The following is a 17,500-nucleotide window of genomic DNA, read 5'->3' on the forward strand; positions in this document are numbered from 1 at the left end:
AAAATCAAAAATGTTATGAAGGACAGGGGGTAAAAATATGAAGCCAAATCAGGGACAGTTGAGAGGTATGACATGCGCACATAAACACAAACACACACACGTGCACGCACACTCACTCATGTGCATGCACACACACACACTCCAGTAGTTTTTGATTAGCCACTGTATCACACAAGACCCCCCACACACACACACACACACACACACACACACACACATACACTGCAAGGTTTGTCCACACAAATCATAAACTCTCCTTTACGTTCTTCTTCTTCTTCTTTGTCTTTCGGCTTTTCTCGGTTAGGGGTCGCCACAGCGGAACTCCGGTCCGGTAATGATTGGCAGTTGTTTGTTTTTTATGGTGTCAAGTTGCCAGCCCAATGTCCAACCTTCAACGAAGGCACGCCCATTCAATGCATGTCTTTTGAATGCCCACTCGACCATGGGGAGGGCATGCAGACTCCACACAGAAGGCACTCCCAAGCTGAGAATCGAACGGGAGAACCTCTTGCTGTGAGGCAACAAAGCACTCATTCAAGCAAAACCCTTGGACCCAGTGTACTTTCAAACATTCACTGTAGTCCTTACCTGCACAAAATGAAACTCACAAGTCACAAACACTCATTCTTATCAATGCACTCATATTAACCTGGTTTATTGCTATATAAGGAAGTTGTCATACTGACCACTAAGATCCCCCACATGTTCTTTACAAATATGCTTGATCAGTGTGTGTATATATAGATAGATAGACAGGATATATATATATATAATATATATATATATATATATATATATATATATAATATTTATTTTTGTTTTTGTTAACCAGGAATGTCTGACTAGGTAATACCCATTTTCAGCAGATGCCCTGGGAGAAAAGCCCCATTTGTTAACATTGCATTATACTAAGTTCCAGTTAAACACAGAGCAGTTACATTTCTATGTACATTTATACACAAACAGTAGCTACATTTGTACATTCTAAGATTTTACAGAGGTGGACGTTACTAAAGAGAAAGCCCACTTCCAACTTATTGGATTGTACAGGCAGCAATTATGTATAAAAATTGCTTTGTTGTTTCAGTCTCTTTAAGGAGAATATTTGGAGAATATGTTATGGTGAACAGAAAGTCTTAACCTTGTAATGAGCATATGCAGGACCAGGATTGGTTAAGATGTCATTTAAGCAGCGGCTTAAAACTATTGAGTTTGTTGGGGAGTTTTATTTATGTGGCAGTACTGTTCCAGAGTTTAGCAATGTGAGTCTCCATGTCCTCCCCATGGTCAAATGACGTTAAAGACATGCAGGTATGTGCGAGCGTGAATGGGTGTTCCTTCTTTGAAGGTTGGGCGTCAGGCTGGCAACTCGGCACCATAAAAATCCACTGCCAATCATTAGCGGACCAGAGTTCTGCTGTGGCGACCCCTAACCGGGAAAAGCCAAAAGACATTACTGGGAGTAGAGAGAGTCTCATGCAGTATTGTTTGACTTATTTGTAGGTAATAAGAATTTGTTACTAGAGCAGAGGTCCCTTGCTGGATAGTAGGGCAGTAGTAAGTATAGCGCAGGGCATTATTTTTCTGGATGATGAATGCGTTTGTCTGCTGTAGTTAGTTACAAATATGTTAGGTAGTTGTGTAATTCAAGCCAGTTTAATTGCTTTAAGCTATGACAATGGTGGGTCCTATGAGGTAGATTGGTGGCAAATGTAGCTATTTTATTTTAGCAGGAGGCAAGTTTCTTTCTTTGAGTATTTAAGTTTGTTAGGATAGGAGCGGCATATGTCAGAGTTGTCAATAAGAAGGTGGTGGCTAGAGTTTTTCTTGCATTATCTGTAAGGAATTTTGAGGTAAAAAGCATTAACTTAGTTTTTTTGGCATTGAGTAGGAGGTTTGATTGCTTGAGTCAGGTTTCTATGGAGGAGAAAGATTTTTGAGTAATGTCTTGGAGATTATTTATTGTTAAGGCCGAACATATTAATGTTGAGTCAATTACCTACTGAACTAAACTATCATGGTGAATGGAGGTGTGGAGGTCATTAATAAATGTATTAAATAGGAGAGGACCCAGTATAGACCCTGAGGGACACCTGTAGTAACTGGTTGAAAAGACGAGTAGGTTTTTTTGCCATGTAATGGCTTGTTGCCTTCCAGATAGGTAACTAAGAAACCACAACAAGGAATATTGTGAAAGTCCTACTGAGGAATGTCAAACCAGCAGTTACTGGTGCGAGACAGTAACAAATGACTTTGACAAGTCTAAGAACATGTGGACCATTGTTTCTATGTTGGTTTATTATACTGGAAAAACATAGTGCAGTAGTGGTGCTGTGCTGGGATCTAAAGCCATGTTGCATTTCTGAGAGCAGGTTATTTAAGGTTAGGTATTGCATCAGCTGCATGTGAATGCATATCTCCAATATTTTGGAGAGGGATGGGGTAGAGACTCACTATTGGTATGTAGTTATTAAACTCTGTAGATGTGCTGCCTTTGTGCAGTGGAATGATGTGGAATTTTTTCCACAGTGATGGCACACATCTTTCTGCTATGGGCCTATTGATTAGGATGGACACAGGGATTAGGTAGTCTGATGGTAGTTGGTCTGCAGCTACAGAAGTAGGTTTTAGTTTAAGGAGCAGATTTATTATGAGTGAGGTAGGTACTGGACTAAAATTGAAGAGCTGTGGGTGGTTTTGATTGGACAGGGGCAGAGAGAGGGTGGGAAGGTGCATTAGTGTCTAAGAGGGATAATATTGATTATATAAAGTAGGAAATAACTGAATGGGGATAGAGTCTGTCATATTGTCTGTTTCTGGAGAAGGAGTGGTGATCTTGCCAGGGTGGACTTGTTTATTTTGTGATGACCAGAAAAGTTTTTGGTTGTTTTTATGTTTGTCTTGTAGGTTGGTATAGTATGTTTTGCAAGGTTTCCAAGATGTCTAAATTGCTGGAATGCATATTGAGTTCTGTTTTAATACCAGTTTTCCAGGCTTTATCCCTTTTTATCATGCTTTTCTTTTCTTTTTTTGTTTCTTTTGTCAGCCATGGTGTAGGGTTGTACCTTACTCTTTTATTAAGTACTGGTGCTAGATTATTTAAGTTCTGTAAGAATATGTTATTAAAGTGTTCTACAGCAGTGACATTGTTCTAAGTACATTCCAATTATATTGTTTTAGTGTTTCATTGAAAATATCTTTGCTGAAATTGGTTCCATTTCATATCTGATTATAAATATTATGTTTATCTAGGTTATGATGAGTTCAAATGGCATATGTTTGTATGTGGTCACTTATGCTGAGAGGCAGCCTACTTTTGTCAGTTTGTCTGGCTTGTTTGTAATAATTTAGTCTAATGTTGAGTGTCTCCCAGAATTTTTGTTGATTCTAGTAGGTGTGGTTGTTAACTGTTTTTAATATTTATATAATAATTGAGTGTGTGCACCTTCATACACTGCAAAACTGAGGCAGCACTTGACCACCAAGGCTACGTTAAAAAGGATAAACCCAAATTATCTTGTAAGACTTAAAAGAATACACATCCAGGCTGTACTTTGTTATCAAGGGACATGTGATGTGGCTTGTCTGCATCTGCCCCTGCAATGTTTGATGTCTAGTCTTTCAACCTGTTAAGGTCCTCTGACCTTCTGGAAAGATTCATGATGGTTTATTTAACATTGTCGTGCTGTAAGTAATCTTATGTTACTATATGCTGTTGTGTAAACACTGCAGTAATAAAGGAATGAGTAGGACAGAATGTCCTTTGCATACGTGGGCATCTCTTTGTAGCCAAAGATAGTCCTTTATGAACATTTTACAGCTGTAGAGAAACTAGGGTACAGAGAAACTGAGTATTAACAGCGATTTAGAACTAAGAACATAGCTGTCAGATCTATATGGGAATTACTTTGCATGCAGGGTCACAGATGGTTTTCAGGGTTGCTTCTGAAAAAGCTGTTCATAGGTTCATAGGTTCATAGGTTCATACTAGGCTATCTGCCCGAGGGCATTTACAAGCCTAGCCCATAGTTTTGTGGCTTACGCCACCCCTTTAGTATGGGGAACTATACCCATTATTTTGCTGTGCCTCTGTCGAGCAGTGACACTGAGGTAATCCCTGGGGTATATCTGCGATCTCCCATCCATTGGTCAAGATTTCTCTTGAACAAGGCCAGCGAGGTGCTCTGCCTCACATATACCGGGATTTTGTTCCACAGCATAGGGAGTCTTTGGGTGATGAATCTATCCCTCCAGCACGTCCTATTAATAGCCGTATCGAGGTTTAAGTCTCCCGCCCTTGTGGCTCTGACGGATACAGAGACTTCAAACCCATATTAGTTGCCTTTTATTTCATTCATTGCTTCTTCAATTTCCTTACATGAGTAAAAACAAGAATATCTTGTATTTGATTTCAAAATCCATTGCACCTTTATCTATATAGTGAATAGGAAGTTAACAAGTGAGAGCAGAGCTGATGATCTAAGTGAATGCAAGTGCGATGCAAAAAAAAACAAAAAAAAATGAAGGACCAGTTGAGAAATACATTATTTCTAATCTCTAACTAATATATATATATATATATATATATATATATATATATATATATATATTTTTTTTTTTTTTTTTTTTTTTTTTTACAGATTTCTGTTGAAGAGTTGGAAAAGAGCATCACTGTGAAGATAGCAAAGGAAGCCGTTATGAGCATTAACAACCCTGGACGTCTTTTCCCACTCACCAATGGCACATTAGAAGCAAAGGTTTACATTGCAGGACTCTCTCCGAAGAACAGCATTCTTAATACGGTAATCATATTATCTTTCAAAGAAAGTCCCAAAGATGATCACTCGAATAATGCATGCTTTTTAGAGGAGGGATGTTTATAGCTGAAGAGAATTCATAATTGGAGATTGAGAGGATGTTGATTTTAAAAGGATATGGTTGAGGTATTGCTGTACAACTAAACTGTCTTTTTTGATAAAACTGGCAAGCTTCTTCAAATTTTAGTGATATCTATTGGCTATAAATACACTGTAGGTTAGAATGTGACCACAAATTATGCAATTATTCTACTCACAGTCTCTGCAAGAGAAACTATCAGAAGATAGAAATGGATTAAATTCAAAAATTTAGTGTAGCCAGCAGTAAACAGTGAACTAGTTTTCAGAATTTCAAAAGTATAAATCCTTGACTATGCAACAGGAACAGTTTCCCAAAAATCAATTTGCTGACAAAACAATTCTGACACTGTCCTCACATATAATTGCTAACATCACTTCATCTATTAAAGATGAGTTCACTGGCTGTGAGGACCCTCCTCACCAAATTCAACTTGTTGGGAAATCGACAAAAAATTATAAATAAACGTTTTTTTGTTTTTTTGTAAGGGGGCAAACTTCCCTGCATTCACTCTGGGGAGGCAGTCCTCTAACATCCCATGATTTTATTATTGAAATTCCATAGTCACACAAACATATAAAGAGAAAAGTATAGTCGCCAAAACAAAGGCATCACTGCCAGCACAAACACTGTGAAACTGTACCAGCTGGGATTTTCAATGGAAAACATCAGCTGTGGATTTTAACATAATGAGCTGAGTCTTCATCCTGTAGGAAATTGTTAAGGTATGGGGAAGGCACTGGCACAAGCAGAACAAGGGAATTTAAAAAAAAAAACATTTGTAAAGACTTCTGTAGGGGACAAGCCAAAAATATTATCAACTACTAGGTCACTGCAGGTAGGGTAAATTAGATTTACCTGCAACAACCTTGGTCTTGCTAGCATGTTTGGAACCATGACTTCCGGATGTAGTAAAAAATGCATTTGTTGATTTATGAGTACTCTGACTGCATTGCTTATGAATAAAAGAACGGACAGAGTTTACAACATAACACTGAAAGATGGCTGTGAGCCACCTTGTCTAACTTACTAACAGTGGAACATGCACTGCAGATCTTGTGATGCCTTTTCTAGAGAAACAGATGTTCAAAGACTTTGTGGAGCTGCCATACAGACATTTTAGCATGAATAAAGTAAATTAAGATCACAGAAGCTAGGACTGCCCTTATTCTAATCTTACCCAGATGTCTCTGTCTGTGTATTAGCTTACCAGCAAAACAGGAAAGAGAAGACACAGTTGAACAAGAAGAGAAGATGGGGTAGGTTTTTGCATGTATGCTGTCAAACCCAGGCTGTTGTATCTGAAAAGTGGAGAAAGGACATGGAAATGAATACAGAGCACTATAAGTTGTCAATGCAATATGCTTTGCATTGGAGAAGAAATGCAGAAAATAAAGAGGGGAATAAAAGGACAGATGCACCAAAGGAAGACATGTTTGAAGAATTAAGAACAAATAATTTGAGTTTAGACTTATTTGGGTGGGGTTAAGAGACAAGACGGAATGAGCAGGTTGCACTTTGGGCATAGATGAGAAGTTAGTTTCGACCATTTTATTTTATTTTATTTTACATTTGTTTACTGGGAAAGTCCAACTGGACAAAATAGTCCTTTTTCAGCGGAGGCCCGGGGAGAAATGCTCCACCAATAATAACAATGTTAACAATTACATTACCTTACTTTTAACAGGACATTTCACAAACAATTAACAGAGCTATACAATCTTAAGAATAGCAGTACAGTATATATTAGATAAAATGCATACACATTTAGTATTAGTTTTCTTAGGTCAGGTATACAATTTGTTACCTTGGTGAACACTGCTGAATGAGTACGAGGGTGGAAAGTAGAGGTTATATCCACAAAGATGATGTACTACCCTGGAATGGAGCAGGAGCACAGTCATGATCATGAGTTCATCAGAGGAGAAGGAACATTTAACTGTCTGAAGTTGTCCTGGAATTACATATAATAAGTTTTATTTGTTGTTTGCCAAAATAGCATTTGATACCCATGCAACAGACTTTAGCACTGTGCTACTGACAAAAATAGTACTTAGCAAGTCTCAAAAATGGTATTGTATGCCAAATATGTGTAGACTAGGGTATCAGCTTATTTGTTTACCAGTTTTATTGATAGCATGTTTTCAAGTACATTTTCATGACCTAACTTTCTGTGCACTGATGTATGTGTTCTGTAAAGTCAGCTTACTTGAGGCTGGTTATCTAGTTAGTGTATACAACATATGCATCCCATATTGTATCGCTCAAGCCAAATGACAAGAGTTATGGCATTAATGTTAGTCGCTTGCAGATGAGATAGTACACCCAGCCTAAATATGGATAACCTTAATATCACATATTTTGTCTCAGGGCTATAATTTGATAACCTGTGGAGAGGGGACTGCTGCTCTTTTGGATAGGATAGCCTTTGCCTACCCTTCCAAAGTGATCATGAATCATTCACTTCTCTGGGAAGGAGTCCCTATACAGAAACAGTCAGCAAATCTTATCTGTTGGATGATTCCCTCTGGAACTTTCTTTTACTTTGTATATTGCCTTAGAATTATAGATTGTCACTTGCATAGGCCATATCTGCAGATTGTGACTCAACTGCTTTATCAAATATTCTCCAAGAACTTAACAATGTGATTTTTACTAATGTATTTGATACTGTAACCACGTTGTCTTGCTTCATAAACAACTGTTTGTTTGGTAAATCTGAATAACAAAAGACTACAGTCTTGCGGTTTCCCACTTGCATACTGTTGCACAGTATTTGTATGTATACAGTTTCCTATTTGTTAGGGTTATTGACTCTATGCCAGTTTCAGCTTGTTACTTGTGCAGCCACTGACTAGGTATAGCTTTTCAGTGCATTAATACTCAGGTGTATGTAGTAAAATGCTGACTACCGATTCATGAAACTGGTGCTGTGCAAAATAGTCTGTCTACTGTATGGACTCTAAAAAATTAAATGTAACCCACTTTGCTGACAAGCAGGCAATTCCTGGATGAGTGTCTGGGAGTTTATCCCTCCTCTCTCGGGAGTAGTTTCAGAGCCCTGGCTTTACAATTAAGCAAAACTTTTTCAAGAAGAGTTACTTATGATTTGTTAAACTGTGTTGGGCACATAACTTGTTTGACGCTTTCATTCTGTCCACTTATCCATTTTCTGTCACTGCAATTATCTGGTTCAGGGCTGCAGGGGGCCTGATCATAAAATTGCAGGGCAGGAAGTAGCTCTTGGATGGGATGCCACTCTGTTTCAGGATACACACACCAATACACCCAGGGCCAGTTTAGCATTGCCTATCTTCCTAAAAGCATTTCAGTAGAATGAGAGAAGAACCCAGAAATTCTGATGAAAGCCCATAATAACAAGTAGAACATGCAAGACAAAAAGCATCCATAAGTAAACAAGGTAAGTAAAGTCATTGTGCCGTTATAGAATGGAAACTGCTAAACTAGACTTGTTTGTTTTGATGTTGTCATCTTCTGTTTAAATACTTTTCAGGCCAGATATACTGAGAGCCCATTATGACTAATGAACTGCAGTAATTGCTGCAGTACGGTATTCCAATCAGCAAAGTACTACCATTTTCACAAAAATGACAGGCTGAATACCAGAACATCCTGTTCTAATTTGTACTTTTCCATACACAGTTCACAACATACTGGCAGTTTCATCTGGTAATAGATCAAACCCGGCAGAAATAGAAAGTAATTAAGGGGAGTTTTTCTACAACATTATCACCACCCTCCCTTCCAACTTTATTTTTTCTATCCGCATGTTATTTCATGGAATTAGACAATTATATCATGCATTATTATAGTACATTTATTTTATTTTGTTAATATAAAGACCAGTCTTTATACCCTGTGATCTTTCTTAGTTTAAGGCTAAAGTAGCCTTTACAGCTATTGTAGTGCTTCATGTTTTGTTTTGATGCTGACATGATCAGAAGGCTGTATATGTTCTATTCACACAGCAGATGTTTGAATTCATATTCCATTAATGATACTGTGCCACTATCAGTATGCTGCAGTTCTGAAATGCCATTTCTTGGAAGAAACACTGAAGTGAAGTCCGTCTGCTTGTGGCACAGACTAAAATGAGAAGGGTTTTAAATTTTAGTAGTTGCAGTATCATAAATTCACAATTTTAATTATTACATTCAATGTATTACTCATTATACTACATCATTTCCTAGCCCTTGTTTATAATACACAAGAAAGATAAAGATAATCATCATCAACCCCCTTTTTCCCATTTCTACATGGATTAGGATGTTGTGTCAGCTGTTGCCTTCTGAATCTATTTAGTGCCACTCTCCTACCTTCTTTGACACTCATGCCCATCTCCCACAGTTTATCCGCTGCTTTGCTGGACACCCTAGTTTCCTCTTGCCTTCTTCCTGTCTGTCTCAAATCTTCTTCAACAGATTGGGCATATGTGCAGAAAAGCAGAAGATAAATCTGTTGTAATCTGTTCTCTTTGAGCTTTTCTGCAACTGAAGCTACTTCGGCTTCTGCTCTTAAGTCCTACTTTTTTATATGTCCCACAGTGCCCATCCTACCACCTGTCTCACGCACTTCATCTCAATCCCCTCTAGCTTCCTCAGCTGCTGTACCTTTACTGACCCGGTTTCTGTATCATACATTTGTTCTGGTTGCACAGCTCTTCTTTACACCTTACTTTTCAGCATTCTCTTGTCATACACTACCCTTGACACTATGGTCAGTTAGCTGCAGCCCCTCTATTTCAAGCTTTGACCTCCTCCTACAGGCTTCCCTTCTTCTCAACCATCTCTCATGGATACTTGGAATTGTTAGCCTGTTCCACTATTTTCCCTTCTATCCAAGTTCTCAGCTTCTGATTTCCCCCATTTGCTGCCATTTTTCTGCACTCAGTGCCTTCAGTTTTTGCATTCCATTCCTGTAGCCTTTGCTGAAGTTCTTGTTCAGAGTCTGTTTGTAATCATAGCCAAATCATCTGCATACAGCAGCTTTGGTTGTCTCATTCAACCTGTTCTTCTGTGTAGTCCATCACCAGTATGACCAGCAATGTGCTCAGAGCTGAACCCTGATGCATACCCACTACCACTGGGAACCCCTATGTGAGAGTAAGCACTGCTCTTACTTGGATCCTTGTACATAGCCTGCACTAATTCTACCCGTGTTTCTGGGATTTCAAACCACAGCAGGACTGCCAAATCAGCTTTTTTGGCACCTTGCCATATGCTTTCTCTAGGACTGTCCAGTTGGACTCTTTTTCCTTATTTGTAGCTTATTTTCAAGCATGTGTCTCACTGCAAACATCTAGACAGTTGTGCTCCATCCCGATCTGAATCCAAGCTGCTCCTCTCCCATCTTACTTTCTACTACTTGGCATATTTATTTATCAATTACTCTGTCCAGACCTTTTATGAGTGTGATAGGAGTTTGATATTTCTATACTGCCCATAGTTGTAAATTTCCCCTTTGTTCTTGGACGCTGGAATGCTTATTCTCCAGTCATCTAGAATATGCCTTTCTCTCCATATCTCTGTGAGTACCATCAGGAGGCATTTCTCCAGTATCTCACCCAATACCTTTATCATATTTGCTGTGACCTCATCTGAGCCTGCTGCTTTCTCTGACTTCATTTTCCTTAGTGCTGTCTTACTTCTTTTATGGAGGGTTTCTTCTCTTCTTCCATTGTAGGCTGTGTCTGGGGCAGTACATATTCTGTGAGAAGGTCTTCATTCAGAAGCTGCTGGAAGTACTCCTTTCTTCTACCTTTGGTGCCCTGTGGACTGATGAACAGTTTGTTGCTGGCATCCCTTATAAAGGGTGTCTGACTATCTTCTTTGTCTTTCTGTCTTTGTCTTGCAACCTGGTAGTTTCTTTATGTCATCTACTTGAGTCACTTTCCAGAAGCTGGTAGAGGGCTTCTGATGCTTTGTTCTTTGCTGTTGCATCTCCTCTCTTAGCATCTTTGTTAGCCAACCAGAATTCCTTTCTAGCCTGGTTTGTCCTTTCTGTCTCTCACTTTTTCCTGCATGCCTATCTTTTCATGACTTCCTGGACTTCTGTATTCCACCACAAGCCTTTTTTTTTTATGTACCTTATTTCCATACTTGGGTTGGCTGGATGTCTATTCTGTGGTTTTCACATGCTGTTTTGAGGTGCTGCCATTCTTCTTCAGCTCCATTTATTTCTTCTTCTTTCTTTTTCTTCTTTTTCTTCTGATGCTAGAACCCAGAGTAATTTCTTGAACTGTTGCGCTTTCTCTCTCATCAACTTACAGGTCTTCAGCCCGGTCTCTGTTGACCTTAGAGCCTTCTTATATCATTGCTTGTAGCTGACTGTGGTATCCAGTGGTTTATGCTGTGGGCTGACTGTTTCACTGGAGATTACTTTGCAATCACAGATTCTACCCCACTGCCCTTTCTTTACTAAGAGAAAGTCTAACTGAGTTGCAGGTTGGTCACTCTTGTATGTGATCATGTGACTCTGTCTCTTGCTGAACCATGTGTTGGTCGCCATCAAGCCATTTGCCAGACAGAATTCTAGAATGACCTTTCCTTCATTATTCCTGTTACCACCCCACGCATGTAGACTCGGGTAGTCCTGATCTTCTGTTCTGTGTATCCTGATATATCCATTCAGGTCACCCATTATGAACACCAATTCATGCTGTCCTGCAACTTTTATCTGAATGCTTACTTTTCCTCATTATCTTGACCCTGCTAAGGCTGAGATTATGAATACTGTCATTACATTGGAGTCTGATTGCCATGAGTCTTTCTCTAAATCTGATGACATCCCTCACCACAATTCCCACACCATTCCTAGCCTTTCCTCCTCCTGAGTAGTATACTGTGGGTCCCAAGCCAAGTGGCTTTGCTGAACTTCCCTTTCATCTAGTCTCCTGGATATATAGGATGTCCAGCTGCCTCTTCTTTACCATCATGACATCCAAGGTTTCATCCTGTCAGTGAACCTACACTGACTGTTGCAATTCTTAGTTCATGTTTGGCAAGTTTATGTGTTTTATGTCTACCTTTTGCTCAGAGCTATCCTAGGTAACTCAAGGTGGTCAACTGAATACTGGCCAGCCAGTAACTTATTGACCCAAGGCTGCTGGGCTTTATGGCAGGCGTACACTAGCCTATAGGAGCACATAACACCTCTCCCTCAATTTGCTTGGGTCAAAGTAGTCCAGGTCCCCAGCCCACTTGTCACTGACAAATACCCATCATTTTTTGGCAACATTAGTCAACACGACCAAATCACCTAGAACTATAATTTACACATTCTGGTGGCTAGCCTTGCCGCTGCACTCAGTCTGTGATCTATGTCTTCCTAATGTATCCACTGCCCTCAAAAGACTACCACAAATGACCAGTGCATATTAACCCAAGACACCAGAATAAATGTCAACCAATATTTATTGTAAAACACACAGACGTTTAGCGCTTTTGTCCTGCATTTAAAGGAATTCTTCAGAACTAAAAGACAAAATACAAACCACCATTTATATATAGTACCATCAATAAAAATTATATCAATTAGTTAAAGGTATGTAGCTCTTGTAAAAGTAAATACAATAAAACAGAGCACAGTAAATAAATTCCAATATTTATAAATGATATTTTTATGTAATAAGAGTCACTATTGTATTCCAAGCAGATTGCAGCAGAAAAAAACATTTTTGGTCTGTGATCCTAAAAGGCATATTGTCAAATGATCTGTGGACTGCAATAACCTCAAGTCTGCCGAGAACAAGAATGTATTTTGAAACCCCATCCAGTAGTTACTTCATTAATAATTTTCTTTAGCAAGTGATTAGGGTAACTCCTTTGAAGAAACATGATTTTTAAAAGTCAGCCAAAAAACAAAGGAATCCCAGAGCGAAAGCTTAGCAAACACTGATATTTAATAAAATATGCATGCGCTTTTGAACAGAGTTGTTCAGACAAGTTAGAAATGTAACAAAACCAACTTTTAAACACACAGCAATTAAAAACAAACCAATCATTTTGCTTATAACAATTACTTATGCAAATCTCTTGACTTTAAAACCAGTCTTAAAGTAGTTGCTTTTGTTGTTAGTCTGTGGGAGGTATTTCTCTTTCTGAAACTTGATTTTTAACCTATCACATTCATAGACAAAATCAATAAAAATAGAGGTCATATGGGGCTGCCTGTACTAATTGACCTTTAATGATACTTCTTTTTTGGGATATAGGATGCTCACCACTAAAATGAAGACAGGAATTACTATAAGTAGGTTTACAGTATATTTTAGATGTAAATCTCCCCAGGTCCTTGTTCTTAGAGAGACATGTAAAAAAAAAACTACATTTACTCTCAGAGATATGGGAAGCGAATTTGAGGAAGTTTGTATTAGTTTGTAGATAATTAATAAATTCAATAAGGTGATCACAAGTTCCAGACCAAACCACACAGATGTTATCCAGGAGTCTAGTATAAAGATAACAACTTATAATAAGGAAAAACTGCCTGTGGATACAGTAGCCATACTGCAGATCTCATAGGTCAGAGCCAGTCATTGCTACCACTTACACAACAACATTCACTGGCGAGGTGCATACTGGCAGGACAGTGCATTCTTAAGGGCATGAAGCTTGTGTCAGTGCCACATCTGGCAGAGGATACCACCCACTGTCACACAGAACACCTTCCTGTAGTCAGGACCTTGTTACTACCTGTGAGACTCCAGGAACAGCTTCCATGGATGAGTTGTATGCATCAGCTACCCACACATCTTTCATGGGTGCCCTGGACTTTTCCATAAGCCATGGTAACACCACATCTTTTCAGACTAGTATCCACACATGCAAATACGCACACACACACACCACTTCAGTTCCCAGTTCAAAACACACACACACACACACACACACACACACACACACACACACACACACACACACACACACATTATAGCAACCATTCACAGAGCATTTTACTATAATATTTTACATTCCCACCACAGAACACTCTGCACAACATTGTTTTCTGTTTGTACAGCAAATATGCATTTCTCTGTGGAAGATATCGCAAACTTGCTTTCACTTCCCCAGCTGTGCAAATGTTAACTGTACCTTGACCTTTGTACTTTGTTACTTGGATTGCATGTGTCTTATGCACAATGTGGCCACCTATACATGGATAAGCACAGTGTGCTTGTGGGTTTACATGTATCAGGTTTGCTGTAGTATATGTTCTTTAATGTGGCTCAAAGCTGTGTTCCAGCCACTGCCTTTTGGCTAGTGAATTGTCATACTGCTTTTGCCTCCATCTAGTGTGGTCATCCCCTGCTGCTTTATCTTCCACTGACTCCATCTCGCTCACCTCAACTGCCTGGTGCACTAGGAGCGCTTCCTCCTGCATGCAGTTGCTTCCCCAGTATTATGTTGTGCAACATTGCACGTATTGAGAATATCTTGGTTTATGTTCCAGGATAATAGTGCATTGCACCAACACATACATCCAGGCAGTGAAAATATGTCTTTAGCAGCCAATCAGATGCTCCACTGTTTGTCACAGTGTGTGGATTTCTGGTAGGCATCATCAATCAGGGCTATAGTACATATCTGGCATTGCCTGTAAGAGGCCCCCAGGAAAGTCATCTCTCAGAAACAGCTGATACACGTCAAATGTTTGCTATAGGTAGAAGTCATGCTAGCTGTCTGGGTGGCCTGTAGACACTTTGTAGATAGTACTCTGTGCATTACAGGCCTCCTGGCATTTGATGGAGTGATGACCTTTGTAGTTTGCATACCTTGTCCCAGCTTTCCCGATGGTGCCTTTTTTCACTGAGAGTACAATCAATGGCCCTAAAACCTCAGGAAACTCCAACCTGGTGTTGGTTGACTCCTCTGTGATAAAAGGGAACCACACATGTTGCAGCATTTCAGCAAAGAACTGATGAAATAGCAATGCAAATTCCTGCTTTACCCCACTGTGTCCCCCTGTTAGTCACCAAAAGATCCCTGCTCGTATGTGTAAAGGCACACATACTTTTACCACTGGGATAGGTAAGCACTGGCCTACAGATGAGGGTGACACCTGTCTACCACCTTCTCTGTGATGTCTGTATCCACATGGTACCAGTCTAAGATGCTGGAGTTATGAAAGCCATGAAATGTTAAGCATGATTGGATGACATGGCCTCTCCAAGGATAGTGATATGCACCATCATGGCTGCTAGATGTGATAATGGTGTGTGGCGCAAACACATTTTTATTTTCCATAATACTCTTTCTAAATGGGGTTAAACATGCTTAATAACTAGGTAGGGATTAAGGGGGAACTATCCTTTCTCAAATGGTTTATTGAACTCTTCATTAACCCATCGTATTTGTATTTTCCTTTTTCTTTGCTAGCTAAATTGCCACAACCTCCATGTTTTATTTGTAAACCCTAGCTGTCCTCAACAAACCTATCTATAAGGTTTATCATTCATAAGCCATCCCTCACTTACTTATACACAAATTATCTTTTTGACTGCATTTAACAGGCACTCCTGCTACCCCCAAAAACTGAGTTTAAGAGCTTTATATCATACTCCTTTAGGGCACACATTCAGTTATGACAGTATCATGACCTTGGTTAACCCAGTCCTCTTTCGGCTATCTCTTTGTGCCTTAACTACCTGGCCTGTCTCTTCACGTTTCCTTTATCTCTTATGATATGTGGCCTTTTCTGTAAAATCTTTCTACTTTCTTCTTTAAAATTTGTATTCCCTTTCTGTCCTTTAACTACATTTCCTCAGTGCAACCCTTCTGTTTTTTGTACATAGTGTGTTTTTTTTTGAAGATCTCTGTGCACTTTAAATGCTTCCTTCAAAACACCATGCGGTCTTTCCATTTCTAAAATGCACACATCATCAGCATAAAAATGCCACTGCTTTAGTCCACCTTATCCCTTCCATCCTACTAAGCTACTTAAAAGTGTAGTTACAGTATGTGTGATGCATGTATGTGCATTCATGGACTTAGTGCATGCCCGCCTTAGCCACCCAATCTGTTCACCAACACTCTCCAACTTACCTCCTTATATGCCTATTACAAACACGATGTATTAAGTGTTCACCTGCTCCAATCTTCTTCATATTTTACAGTAAGATGTATGAATGTATGTATGTATGTATTTATTTATTTGCATTTGTTTACCAGGAAGGTCCACTGGGCCAAAGTGAGCCCATTTTCAGTGGAGGACTGGGGAGGAAAGCTATACAAAGATTAAGCAACAATCATAATATGAACAACCACATGATATTAACATAAAACAGTACAGGAGTTTACAGTTCATTGTAATCACTAGTTTAAGCTAAGCAAACACATTTTTACATTTATATTATTAACAAACAATGAAGAGTATACAGTGTTGCAGGAACACTAGTCTAAGTGAGGCACACTAGATTATTTAGATTTATGGTATTACACAGTTCACAAGAAGAGGGTGGGTTGCAGTTGAATAAGTACAGATACAATCGTTATGAGTAATTCTTGTAGTTAGTATAGTTTTTATGCAGTGTTGTTTGCAATAGTGAGTAAGTTCCTATAAATAGAATATTAATTTATTGAAGTGTGAAGTTTTATTATGAGTAAATTGATAGATTTAAAAGGAAGTGCAGGTGGTTAGTAGGGATAAGATAGGCTATGGAGTTATAATGTGGGAAGTCAAGATTAAGGAGTGTTGATTTAGCACATGTGCAAAGCCAGAGAGAAGATGTTGTTTAAGGGACTTTTTAAAGAAAAACAGGATTACTGGTGATTCTGACTGGCGATGGAAGGGAGTTCCATAGTTTAGAAACAGTAAAAGAGTAGAATATTCGTCCTGGTGGAAGGTTTGGCTTTACGACTTTGAGCTGTAGTTTTGTTTTCAGATCTGAGAGCTCTTTTAGGATGGTACAAAGTCAGTATAGATGAATGAGAAGGGTAATCTGAAGGTTGGTGTATAAGTCTGTGTGCAGTAGCTAATTGTAAATATGTGAGATAGTGTGGGAGTTCAAGCCAGCTAGGTTATTGTAGTGATGAGCAGTGGTGGTCTGAGAATTTAACATTTGCTATGTATGTAGCAATTTTGTTGTAGCATGTGTCGAATTTGGATTTAAAAGAGTACTGGATATTGGGAAGGACAGGGGCACCATATAACAGAGATGGTAGTAGGAAAGGTGTGGCAAGTGACTGTTTTGCTTTTTGGCTAAGGAAATATTTGTGTCTGTAGAGCTTGCCAATTTTTGCTATGGCTGTGAATGTGGATGTCAAATATAAGATTTTTGTCTATTATAACACCTAACAGTTTAGTACTTGGAACGACTTTGATAATGGTGTTGTTTTTGGCCTGGATAGTGAAATCATTCTTGCTGAGTAGAGTATTTTTTTAGGGATGAATATTAGGAGTTTAGTTTTATTGGGGGTTAGGGCAAGGTGATTGTTGGTCATCCAAGTTTTGGTGGATGTGAAGTTGTTTTGGGTAAGTATTTGAAGTTCAGATATGGAGTTGGCGGTGCCGATGATAGTAGAATCATTTGCATATTGCATGATGATGATTTCAGTAAGAGTAGAATGATAGTTGTTGATGAATA

At 38.9% G+C, this 17,500-nt stretch overlaps 1 protein-coding gene across 1 annotated transcript in view; it reads left to right on the top strand.

Moving 5' to 3' along the window:
- PROS1 (protein S) overlaps positions 1-17,500 on the top strand; it is a 1,920,390-nt gene that overhangs the window by 1,486,357 nt on the left and 416,533 nt on the right. Inside the window, exon 11 of the mRNA XM_044071115.1 lies at positions 4,641-4,802. Coding sequence (XP_043927050.1) covers positions 4,641-4,802 — 162 coding nt within the window. The remainder of the gene's footprint in view (positions 1-4,640; positions 4,803-17,500) is intronic.

The sequence above is a fragment of the Protopterus annectens genome, chromosome 5.part0 (assembly GCF_019279795.1).
Source record: "Protopterus annectens isolate FY-2018-M chromosome 5.part0, PAN1.0, whole genome shotgun sequence".
NCBI classification, from domain to species: Eukaryota; Metazoa; Chordata; order Ceratodontiformes; family Protopteridae; genus Protopterus; species Protopterus annectens.